Source organism: Buteo buteo, unplaced genomic scaffold (assembly GCF_964188355.1).
Source record: "Buteo buteo unplaced genomic scaffold, bButBut1.hap1.1 HAP1_SCAFFOLD_101, whole genome shotgun sequence".
Classification (NCBI taxonomy): Eukaryota; Metazoa; Chordata; class Aves; order Accipitriformes; family Accipitridae; genus Buteo; species Buteo buteo.
The window spans coordinates 56,233-66,771 of NW_027439265.1; the positions used below are offsets into that span (position 1 = coordinate 56,233).

At 61.3% G+C, this 10,539-nt stretch overlaps 1 protein-coding gene across 1 annotated transcript in view; it reads left to right on the forward strand.

Moving 5' to 3' along the window:
- LOC142027985 (maestro heat-like repeat-containing protein family member 2B) overlaps positions 1 to 10,216 on the forward strand; it is a 34,995-nt gene extending 24,779 nt beyond the window's left edge. Inside the window, exons 19-35 of the mRNA XM_075022133.1 lie at positions 8 to 115; positions 364 to 483; positions 684 to 806; positions 1,639 to 1,800; positions 2,028 to 2,150; positions 2,479 to 2,546; positions 2,893 to 3,028; positions 3,134 to 3,229; positions 3,687 to 3,791; positions 4,005 to 4,128; positions 5,064 to 5,170; positions 5,612 to 5,764; positions 6,874 to 7,019; positions 7,266 to 7,428; positions 7,723 to 7,898; positions 8,513 to 8,650; positions 8,847 to 10,216. Coding sequence (XP_074878234.1) covers positions 8 to 115; positions 364 to 483; positions 684 to 806; positions 1,639 to 1,800; positions 2,028 to 2,150; positions 2,479 to 2,546; positions 2,893 to 3,028; positions 3,134 to 3,229; positions 3,687 to 3,791; positions 4,005 to 4,128; positions 5,064 to 5,170; positions 5,612 to 5,764; positions 6,874 to 7,019; positions 7,266 to 7,428; positions 7,723 to 7,898; positions 8,513 to 8,650; positions 8,847 to 9,183 — 2,385 coding nt within the window. The 3' untranslated portion in view covers positions 9,184 to 10,216. The remainder of the gene's footprint in view (positions 1 to 7; positions 116 to 363; positions 484 to 683; positions 807 to 1,638; positions 1,801 to 2,027; positions 2,151 to 2,478; positions 2,547 to 2,892; positions 3,029 to 3,133; positions 3,230 to 3,686; positions 3,792 to 4,004; positions 4,129 to 5,063; positions 5,171 to 5,611; positions 5,765 to 6,873; positions 7,020 to 7,265; positions 7,429 to 7,722; positions 7,899 to 8,512; positions 8,651 to 8,846) is intronic.
- The last annotated feature ends 323 nt before the right edge of the window (positions 10,217 to 10,539 follow it).

Consider the following 10,539-nt stretch of genomic DNA (forward strand, 5'->3'; position numbering starts at 1 on the left):
ACACCAGTTTCTGCGAGCGTCGCTGGAGCCCGTGGAGGACAAGGCCTGGACCGTAGGCCTGAGCCAGGAGCTGAGCCAGCGGCTGGGCAGCTCTGCTGCCGGCTCCTGGGAGGAGGTGTGTGTCCTGCCCGGCACTGGGGCTGGAGCTGGCGCTGGTACTCTGCCCACGCAGGCAGATTTCACTGCTTTCCTTTCCCTCGTCCCCAAAAGGCGTTTCCCCTGGGCTGCCCCAGCGGCTGGCCACAGCCTGGCATCGTGGCCGGCTCTGCCTGCTCCCGGAGGTGGTGGGGTCCATCTGGGGCCAGCCCTCTCCTGACGGGTCGGGCCATGACTGCATCTCGGGCTCGGCTTCTTCTCTTTCAGCTTTTCCTGTACAAGGCTCTTGGGACGGTGCTGGCAGCTTGTCAGGACCTCAGACACGTCCAAGGGCAGGTGCTGAGGTTCCTCCAGGAGACAAACCCTGTGGAGCTGTCTGAGGCCAAGGTGAGGTGATGCTCCTGTCCTGAGCAGCCCCTGGATTTTCCTGGGGGAGAGGGAGGGCTGCTCCTGGCCCAGCTCCAGACCTCCTTCCTTTCCCCGTTGCTGCTGTTTCCGGCTTGCTGCAACGTCCTGCCCGGCCACGGTCGCTGGCCACGGCTGAATGCCTGGACTGGAACCGACTCCCCGTTTCTCCGTGGTTGCAGGGAATGATTTCTGTTGTGTCCCACGCTGCCGAGAGCCACTTCCACCTGGTCTTGGGCACGGTGACTATGTTCTCTGCCGCTTTCACCAGAGACTGGTCCCGCCAGGCTTCCACGGGCTGGGAGGTAAAGGAACGAGGGGCTTGCTGGTTGGCTTTCCTTTTTTGGCCTTCTTTCCACTTCTACACCTGCAGCAGCCACCCTGTGGCAGCTGCCTTGAGATTAACCTTCTTGGAAGAGCTACCCGAGACCTGTGTTTCAGAGGGGACATCCTGGCCTTGGGGCCCCTGAGGGGTCTCTGGAGAGGATGGGGTTTGGCACCTGGTGGATCAGAGCCACCCAGCTGGGGCAGCTGCAGCAGTTGCTTGCTTGCTTGCTTGCTCGCAGCCACATTGCCCTGACTTAACTTCAGCAGGAGCTGGTGACAAGGGGGTGGGCACAGTGTGACACTCTGCCCCTTCCTCAAAGCTGAGGGCTGGGAGCAGGAGCCTGGTGAGGTCTCGTTGGCTCTGCTCCCCACCTGGGGGCTGTGGGGAAGCCTTTCTGGGCAGGGCAGGGCCCTGCAGAGAGAGCAGTGCAGCCTGGCCTGGGGAGGTGAGCAGACCGGGCTCATCTGCGCCACTGACCCGCACAGGCTGCACGGCTCTGAGCAGGACCGTGACAGGCTATGTCGGGTACCTGTCCGCAGAAAGGTTCCAGACAGCTCCCCGGCCTCTCGAGTCAGTGGTATAACAGCCAGCAGCGTGTGTGATGCTGGCTGCACCTCCTCCCTCTCCGAGAGAGAGAACTCAAGCTGCGGGGTGGGAACAACTCCCAGCCCCAGCACTCGCAGCTCGGGGAGCTGCTGGGAGGTGCTGGGGGAAACAAAGAGCTGGCGAGGGTGCGGGGCAGGGCCTGCCGCAGGAGCCCGCCGCAGGAGTCCCGGGGCTGATGTCTCAGGGCATCTCTGTCGACACAGGTACAGCGGCGGCAGAAGATGGAGCGAACCCGGACCATTCGTGCTGCTCTCATGCGCACCTACAGCGGCATTGCGCTGCATGCCCCCAAGGAGCAGCTGCTCACCTGTGTGGATAAAGAAATCATGGGCAACATCCTGAGGCTCTCCAGAGATAAAGAGAGGGTAGGAGCACAGGGCGCGTAGGGTGGGGATGCCCGGGTGCCCCAGCTCCGGCCCCTCGGGGCTGGGGTGTACCGAGATGGGCGGTCTCTTCCTAAAGACCTCCCAAGGAGGGGTTTGTCCTCAGTGTCCAGATGCAAGCCCTCTGTGGCTTCTCCCTGCCCATGCTCCTCTTCCACCTCTCAGCCCTTCAAAGAGTTCAAGGGGTGCTTTGCTCTCTTTGGCCTCAGGACTTGCAGCTCAAGCTCGCCCTGGTGCAGAGCATCACCGAGGTCAGTTGTGCCATCCAGGCTGTGGGCGACTGCGGCAGCTTTGAGCTCTCCTTAAAGCAGGAGGCGATGCGGACCCTGCTGGTGAGTGTCCGTAGCTGGAGCCGTCACACGGGGGAGTTTTGGGCTGTGCCGTCAGCCTGGTTTCCCCAGAGGCATGATGGCCTCTCGGCTTCACGCGAGCTCCTGGAGCTGTGTCCGCAGCTGGTGGGGCCCTCGGGTGCTGGTACTGGGTGGCTGTGGCTGAGGAGCAGGGTCCCTCCTGCAGTGCCTTTGTGCCTTTGGGGTTCCGTGGGGGAGATGGGGCAGCGTCTGCCCAAGCCTGGCAGCAGAGCCTGTCCCCGGGGCGGCGGGAGGGCTGTCCCGTGTCCCTGCCCGCTGCCAACTCTGCACTTGTCTCTGGGACTTGCAGGACTGGATAAAGAGGGAGCCCTGGGACTCCCTGGTGTATGGAGTGTTTCAGGCCCTGGAGGAGTTGAGGTGAGGTCTGTTCCCCAGGCTCTGGGCACTCCCAGTGTGCCCCAGCCCAGCTTGAGCATGGGGCCAGGAGCTGCTGGGGCTGTGGAGTGGGAGGGTGTTCCCCATTCCAGGTGTCTCCCAGAAGAAGGGAGCCCCAGGGGTTCCTTAACCTGGGGGGGGTGGGGGGGTTGCCTGCTGCCTGGGAGGAGGTAGGAATTGCTGGAGCTGAAGGCAGTGCTCGCTGGCATGGGCTGGGGGGGTTGGATTTGGGGCCCTCGATTAGGAGGGACTCAGTTGTGGTTTAAACCACCCTGGAGAGGGCTAGTAAATCCCCTTTCTGTTTTGTCTCCCTTCTTCCTCTGGCCAGCAAGCTGAGGCCGCCTCTGAGCAGGAAGGAAAATGGCAACCTGCTGGCAGTGTGCTGCCAGAGTGTTTTGTCCCATCCTTCCGAGGAGCAGATGAAAAAGGGAAGGAAGAGTGTGAGGGCAGCTGTGAACATGGAGGTACCCACCGGCCAGTGCCTGCCCACCTCTGGGTCAGGATCCCACCTCAGCACGCCCTGGCAGCCCCCATGATGCATAGCCTCAGCTCTCCTTTGCTGCTTTTAGCTTCTGCACAGGAGAGGCATGGAAGATCTGGGCCACCTCATAGAAACCCTTCTGGAGGCTGAGGCGACCTCTGCCTGCTTTTGCAAAGTGTTCCACGTGAGTAGCCACGGGGCAACAGGGAAAGCGTTGCCAGGGCAGAGAATCGAGACCTTAGTGGGTGATAGGAGGTGGATACCTTTCCTCCAGACAAATGGGGCTTTGGCTCCTTGCTCTGGGGCTGTGCATCTGGCCGGGGCTGGGGGTCAGGAGTGCCTGGCCACTGCAGCCTCAGGACAGGCAGTGAAGTGGGCCCTGGTGGAGGGAAAGCCAAGAGCCAGCCCTGAGCTGGGCGAGAGCAGCCCTGGGGGGAAGGCCGGAGCAGGGAGACGCCAGCAGGGAAGCAAGACCTGACACAGGGCAGAGGCGGCTGCATAGCGCGAGGCGGTGAAGGCTGCAGGGCCGGTGCTTGGTGGGGCGGGGGATGCGCCAGGAAGGGGCCAGAGAAGAAGGGAGAGGGAGAGGGATCTCGGGGAGAGAAAGATTCCTGTTGCGAGAGAGATGCCCCCTGCCCCAGGTCCTGAAGGGCTGGCTCACCTCAGCCAAAGAATGGGAGCGGGAGAGAGCCCTGCGGGTTTGCACCCACGTGCTGGGCGCTTGCAAGGAGCGATGTGAGCTCACGGTGAGTAGGGACCCTCCGCGTGCCCTAGTGCCCCATTCCCACCATTCGTGGCCCTGGAAAGGAGCCCTGCCCAGCTGGGTGCTGGCTTTCGGGGCCCCTGGGATTATGGGGCAGCCCTTCTGCCTGGTCGCTGCCCAGGGAGCAGGCTGGGCAGTAGAGGCGAGCGGGCGCTGGGACTGCCTGCAACCTTTTTCCTGCTGCTGTCCCCTGCAGAGAGGATGTCCCTACAAGCAGTTCGGCTCCCTGGTGGGACTGCTGGGGTCTCTGACCAGCGACTGCCTGGACACGTGCCACCAGAGGGCATGGGTCTGCCTTGGCTACCTTCTCCAAATGCAAGGTGAGGAGAGCAGGCGCTTCCCAGCCTTGCTCAGCCCGATCCTCCCTCCCTCCCTTCCTGGCCTGGCGCCACCGGGGTCCCGTGGAGGGAAGGGGGAGGCAACGTGCTGGGCTGGTTTTGTGCCCCCACCCTGTTAGCCCTCTGCCCCCCTGCCCATCTCAGGAAGGATCCCTGAGAGAGTGTTGCCGAGTCCCACCTCCCCGGGGCGTGCGTGAGGTTGGGTGGTCAGGGCCATCCCTCACTGCTGTCTGAGAGCAGGACGTCGTCACCAATGCTGGGGACTGTCCCCCTCCACGTCTGTCCCTCTCCACGGTCCAGGCAGGAGAGACAGAGGGTGGTCAGACAACTCGCTCGGATGAGGTCCCCGACGTTTCAGAGGGTGCCTTCCCCCTCGCTCCCTGCCTTCAGCCTGGAGAGACAGGCAGCTACCCAGGCAGTCTCCAAAGTCATCCCTGGCAGGGAAGAAATCTCCTGGGGAGCACAAGAGAGGAAGCCAATTTGCTGCCCAGAGCAAACTGGGCAGGGAGGAGGGATCTGAGCTGCAGGCCCAGAGCGTGCTGCAAAGGGTTGAGTTTGCAGCCTTTCCTCTTCAGGCAGCAGGGTCTGCCTGTGCTGAGGAAGTCACAGGGAGGTTTCCTGCCTCCCAGAGACGATGGCGGCCTGTGTGGGAATAGGGGACGCAGCTGCTAGGAGCAGAGGCTGCTGAAACCCTGAAGCCCCAGCAAAAGGTTTAAGGAGGAAGAGGGCTCTTTCCAGCCCGGGGTTTGTCAGCCATTTATCAGGCTCAGGAAATCCCGCTGCCCCAAGTTCAGGAGGGCCCTGGCTTTCCCTGTGGCCTTCCCTGCCACCACGGGGGTTCTCCTTTATTGGTATCTGGGGGCAGAGGTTGGCTTTCTGTAGACGTGACTCCTCTTCTCTCCTGCTGTTTGTTCCAGCCAAGAGCATGAAGGTGCCGCAGGCAGATGAGATCCGGTGCCTTTGTGAGGAGCTGAACAGCCCGGACACCGAGACTTTTGCGGAGACCTGTACCCAAATAACAAAGGTAACTGGCCCCGAAACAGTGGGGTGGGGGCCCAGCTCCTGGGCTCCTGCACGTCTCCCTGCTCCCCTCCAGAGTCTCTGTCTCCAGAGCGGGCTGTCCAGGACAGCTGTTGTTAGCAAGTAGCAGGAGGCTCTGAGGCAAGACCGTCCTTTAAGGCACGCTGGAGCAGACACCGTGATGTGTGCGTTTGCACACACGTGTGCGTGCGTGAGTGCTCTTGTCAGAATACCAATTTGGTATATAAGCAAACAACAAGGGGGTAGACACTTCCAAATCGGTTAGCTGCACCAGATGTAAACAGCACTGTAGGCACAGCAGGAGGGCCAAGAGACTGGCCCCTCCATGACTGCTGAACTAACAGTCCCGTCAAGTTGCCTTTCCTTTCCGAATCGCTGGGGCAGAGCTGTGATGCGGGCTCTCCTGTTCCTGACTTCTCTCCAGGCTGTTTGCAGGTGCATCCCTGCAGCACAGGCTGTGGACTTTCTGACTGCCATCCTGGACAGCTTGCTGCATGTCATGCCCCCACGTGCAAGAGCAGTGAGAAAGTGGGTGTTCATCTTCCTGGTGGAATGCAGAGAGGAGATAGTCCAGGAGGTAAAGGAGAGCTTTTTTTCCATTAGACTTCGTCTTTTCTCCTGTTGGCTGTTGCACTGCACCCTGTGCAGTTGGCATGGGCTCAAGAAATGCCGCCTGTGTGCCGAGCCAAGGGGCTCCTGATGGTCCGAGTCGTGCATTAGCACCCGCTGCTGGCGCCTGCTCCGGCTGGTGACAAGGCTATGGGCACTTCTTGTCCAAAGGCTGCCATTGGTCCGGGTCCTTCCCATGAGTGAGGCACTGGGAGGCACCAGCCTTGCCATTCCTCCCCTTCCTCTGGGGTCACTGTCAGTCCTCCCTGCCCTGGGACCCACCTCACCCTTCTCTTTCTTCACTGGTCCCCAATTCCATCTACTCTGAGCTTTGCTGGGCACGCTAGGTTTTCCACAGGTTGCATAGTTGTTCATTGCTCTCACTGCTTTCCCCGACTGTGGTGTTACCCAGCCTGTGAGGTGCCCTTCCTTTAGCCACTAGTTGCTGCCCATCTGTAGCCTGGGAGCCTCTGGCCTCGTGCTGTGCCTGCCCTTTCAAGGCTCCTGTTCTCCTCCGCTCACGCTCTGCTGCGCTCCGCTTGGGCTCTAGGGCCACCAGTGGCTCAAGCAGTGCAGACTAACTCAGTCTCAGGAGGGTAGAGGCAAGGAAAAGCGTCCCTGGAGAACGGGGTTCCTCTGGAAGGAGACACGTGCGCTTGCAGAGGCCCTGCAAGGCATCTGCGGGGTCTCAAAGAGCGTGTTTGGTCGTGGTCTTGCATCGCTACAGACACATGGGGAGAGTTAGCCAAGCGCTGAGCGTGAAATGGGTCCGTGTCCTCTGTGTGCACACAGGGCACGCAGCCGCTCATGGGGTTGGGCCTGGGCACATGCAGCGACCGAGGCTGTGCATGTGAGCGTGTGCATGCGTGTGCGTGTGTGCATGCAGGTGCACGATTGCCAAGAGCACACTGGGCTCCAGATGTGAGCCAGGGTCAGGCAGGGTGGAAGGCGTGAGGTTTCGAGCTGGATCTGGACTCTGTGTCGAGGCAGCAGGCATCGCTCATGTGCCGAATGACTCTGCCTGGGCCCCACAGGAGGGGGTAAAGGAGCCCTTCTTTCTCCTCTTCTTCCATTCAGGTGCCAAAAATCCTGAACACCCTTTACAGCTACATGCAGCAGAGCACCCACAGGCCCTTCCTGCTCCGTGCAGTGTTTCTCCTCACCCGCTTTCACCAGGAGCCTGTAATCAGCAGTCTCCTCCAGAAGAGTCTGCTCATGGACAGGTACGGGCACTACCCACCTCCCCACTGTAGTCAAACAGGGACCCTGCAGCTTCCTTGCCCTGGGGGGGTCCGGTTGAGAAGCAGGTCTTTTTTTTCTGCCCAAGCAGTCTGGAGTGTTGCAAGACTGCGTGCTTGTGTCTCTGCTGTGAGTGGGGCATTGTAAGCCGCACTGCAGGTGAGGAGGTTTGAGGGCACCGCAGGACCGCAAGGATACGGGCTCAGGGGTGAACGTCTCTTCCCTTGCAGTGACACGGTGGAGCTGTGGAGGAGCCTGGGGAGAAGCATCCTTGGGATTCAGATCCTGAGGTGCTTAGTGGAGAAATTAAACAGAGCAGGAAACGACCGCCTGGGGACGGACTCCTCCCCTTGTGAGCAGCACAGCTGTCAGACTGCTCTGGAGACTCTGACGGTACGTTCAACGGCAGACACCTTTCTGCAGCTCGGCATCTGCTTGCTAACTCACGCTTGGGCGCAAGGGAGTCAGGTGCCCTTTGCGGGTGCCCGTGGAGATTCGCAGGGCGCTGTGCTGGGCCGGCCTCAAGGAGTGCGGGGAGCCAGGGCAGTTTGGTACTCCTGAGCCACAAGGCTGTCGCAGAAGTGACAAGTGCGGACAGTGACCCCCCACCCTGGGCAGGCGGGGGAACCAGGCTGGTGGGAAAAGGCCTTCCCTGAACAGGTGGTTCTTGGTCATGTTTCTCTGCAGATCACCCGTGCCATCTCCGAGGTGGTGTTTGCCCTGAGGAGCACGGAGGAGCTCAGGCGACTGCTTCCCCACCTCCTTCCCAGCCTGCTCAGGTGGGCCAGTGAAATGCTGGGTGGGGAGAGGCAGCTTTTGCTCATGACCAGCTGGAAACAACTGCATGTGGAGAAGCCGTGCAGGTAAAGAGCCGAAGGGGCAGATGGAGGGGCTGGCTTCAGTTCCCCGTGCCAAGGCATGTGCCTTTGTGGGGCTGAGGGAGGGCTTCGCCTGCCCCACTTCCTAGATGTGGAAAGCGGTCGTCGCGGTTGGTTTTACTTCTGTTCCTTCGTGGAGCAACTCCAGCTCCCAGGCAGGAAGGTCTTACGCAGCTCATACTGCGGATGGCCGTCCTCTTGCCTCCTGCATACCCTTGTGTGCACAATAGCATTGCACTCCCTCAACGGACCCCCGCTGGAGCAGTGACTCTTGCGGGCACTGGTGTCATTCTTGGCCAAAGGCTGGTGGGAAGAGGTATGAGGTGTTGGCCTTGGTTGACACCTAGCGTGGAGTCAGTCTAGAGGCGTGGGTTTTCTTCTGCTTCGGTGGGTCTGGGGCATGAAGAAAATGCCAGTGTCGTTAGCTGCAGTCTGGAAGGCTGTGAAGCATCATTCCAGGGGTATTTAGCTCTGCTGCAGATCAGTCTTCCCCGAACCTGCTGCGATTTGAGAGTTCTTGGGGTTTCTGGCGGTGGTGCTCTTTGGACTTGTTTTGTTTGATTGGGTTTGTTTATTTTGCACTTTGTTTCTTTTGCCAGGATTTTCCTTTCAGCTATAAAGTTGGTGCTGGGCAAATGCATGGCGCAGAAATGGACGCAGCTGCTCGAGATTTGGGGAGTGTGGGCTCGCCTGGAAGTCCCCGTGGCTCACCCTGAGGGGGTGCGTCTCCTGACCAGGTAAGAGCCCCAGGGATGCATCTGGCCAACTCCTGCAGGGCTGTGCCCAGGGAAATGGCCGCTGGGACCCTCCCGGCGTGCCCGGGAAGCCGTCGGGAGCTGAAGAGTAGTGTCTGCATCAGCGCAAGTGAATTTTGGAGGCCCGGCCTGTGGCCTTCCTGGGTAACTGTGTCCCTCGCTTGTGACCCCTGCGCAGTGTCCTGCTCAACGCTGGAGTCGTCTCCCCCTGTCTGGTGAAGAACCTCTTGCCGTGGCTGAATTCCTGCTCAGTTCAACTGCGGATGACAGCTACAGCTTTCTTTGCTGAGGTAAGGCAGGAGATGGGGAAGGAAGGGGTCAGAGGACTTTTACCGAGATACTGCTGCTTGGGATGTCTTTTTTTGTGGGAAGATCCCTGGCGAACGGGTCCCTGGAGCGGGGTGGCCAGGGGAGCACCTGGCCGGGACCAGGTCCCCACGGCGCTGCCTGTGGTGTTGTTCCAGATCTCTCGGGACCGCAGGACGACAGGGACCTCCGAGCGAGGCAGGCACTAGAGCAATCCCTCCGCAATACCTGGCCCCAGCCAGCACCACGGAGTTAATTAAAGCTCATCAAAAGACACCGAAAGGGGAGTGTATCTGTTCTTTCCCTAATAGCACCCTGGCAGCTGGTGAGACAACGTGTGGGTGACACCGAGGCTGGGGGCTGCCAGCTGTGGGGCCCCTCTCAGATCTTCCCGGGCTGGGGACAATGGAGTCATGCCAGGACAGAGCCCAGAGCAGGGGTCTCCCCGTGGGGTCCTGGGGCCTTGGCGTGCCCTCCCACTGCCCATGGGGATCCCCTCGCCACCCCTCCCACCGCGGCACGACCACCTCCAGCACCAGCCCGCGCTGGTGCAGGGAACAGCCCGCGAGAGCCCCGACCGTATCGCCACAGCAGGCTTCGCCCTCCCGGTGTCCCATCACGCTGGGACCCCCCACAGCACTGCCCAGTGACACACTGGGGGGAGTAGGGGGCACTGGGGGGAACCGAGGGGGTCACAGGAGGTTACAGGTGTGTGGGCAGAGGGCGGAAGGGGGGCACTGGGGGACGAGTGGGGAATGGCGGGGGGACCTTAAAGGGTCAGCAGCGGCACAGGGGCCGAGCAGAGGGACGGAGAGTAGCATCTGGCTGGCCCATCGGACCCCTGCCCGTTAACCCAGGCCCCACTGGTGCTGTTCCTCACCCCCAGCGAGCCTCCGCACATCTGCAGGGGGCAGGGGCAGCTCCACACAGGGAGGCCACCAGCAGAGACGTGGTTTTGTCCCTTGGGCTGCTGTGCACGCTGGCCCGGCTGCGAGCCCACGTGAGCCTCAGCCCCCTGTCCCGCGGGTCCCACCACACGCGCGTGACCCAAACGGAACGCTCTGCAAAGTTCGCTCAAAGGAAGCACGTGCTTCCGCCTTGCCCAGTCCTTCCTAAAGGTGTTCCTTGGTAAAGGTGAGGATGTAAGCGGGAACGGAGCCCCTTTCTGGGTTGAACAGCAGGCTGAGGGGGGCTCCTGCTGTGGCGGGGGCACCGGCAAGGGCCAAGCTGGCCAGTCTTCCTTCGTCCCGGTCTTCAGAGGTGGCAACCTCCTGCGTGCTCTGGGCTGGCACAGCCTTGCCCGTGACCCAGGGGAAGCTTCCCTCTCCCCGAGTCCAGAGTCCTGCCCCATACACGGCACCCTGGGGCAAAGGGCAGAGGAACCAAGAGGTTCCCCTCCTTCGCAGGGTCCCCAGCGTCAGCTGTAGCATCGCGCCTATCCTTTGTAGTGCCCAGAGCCTCCTGTTTCGGGCCGAAATCCTCGGTTTTCGGGTCCAAACCCGCCTTTGATGACCCCCAGCCTTTCCTCAGGGCCCACAGCTCCATGCTGAGGCTCTCAGCCCTAA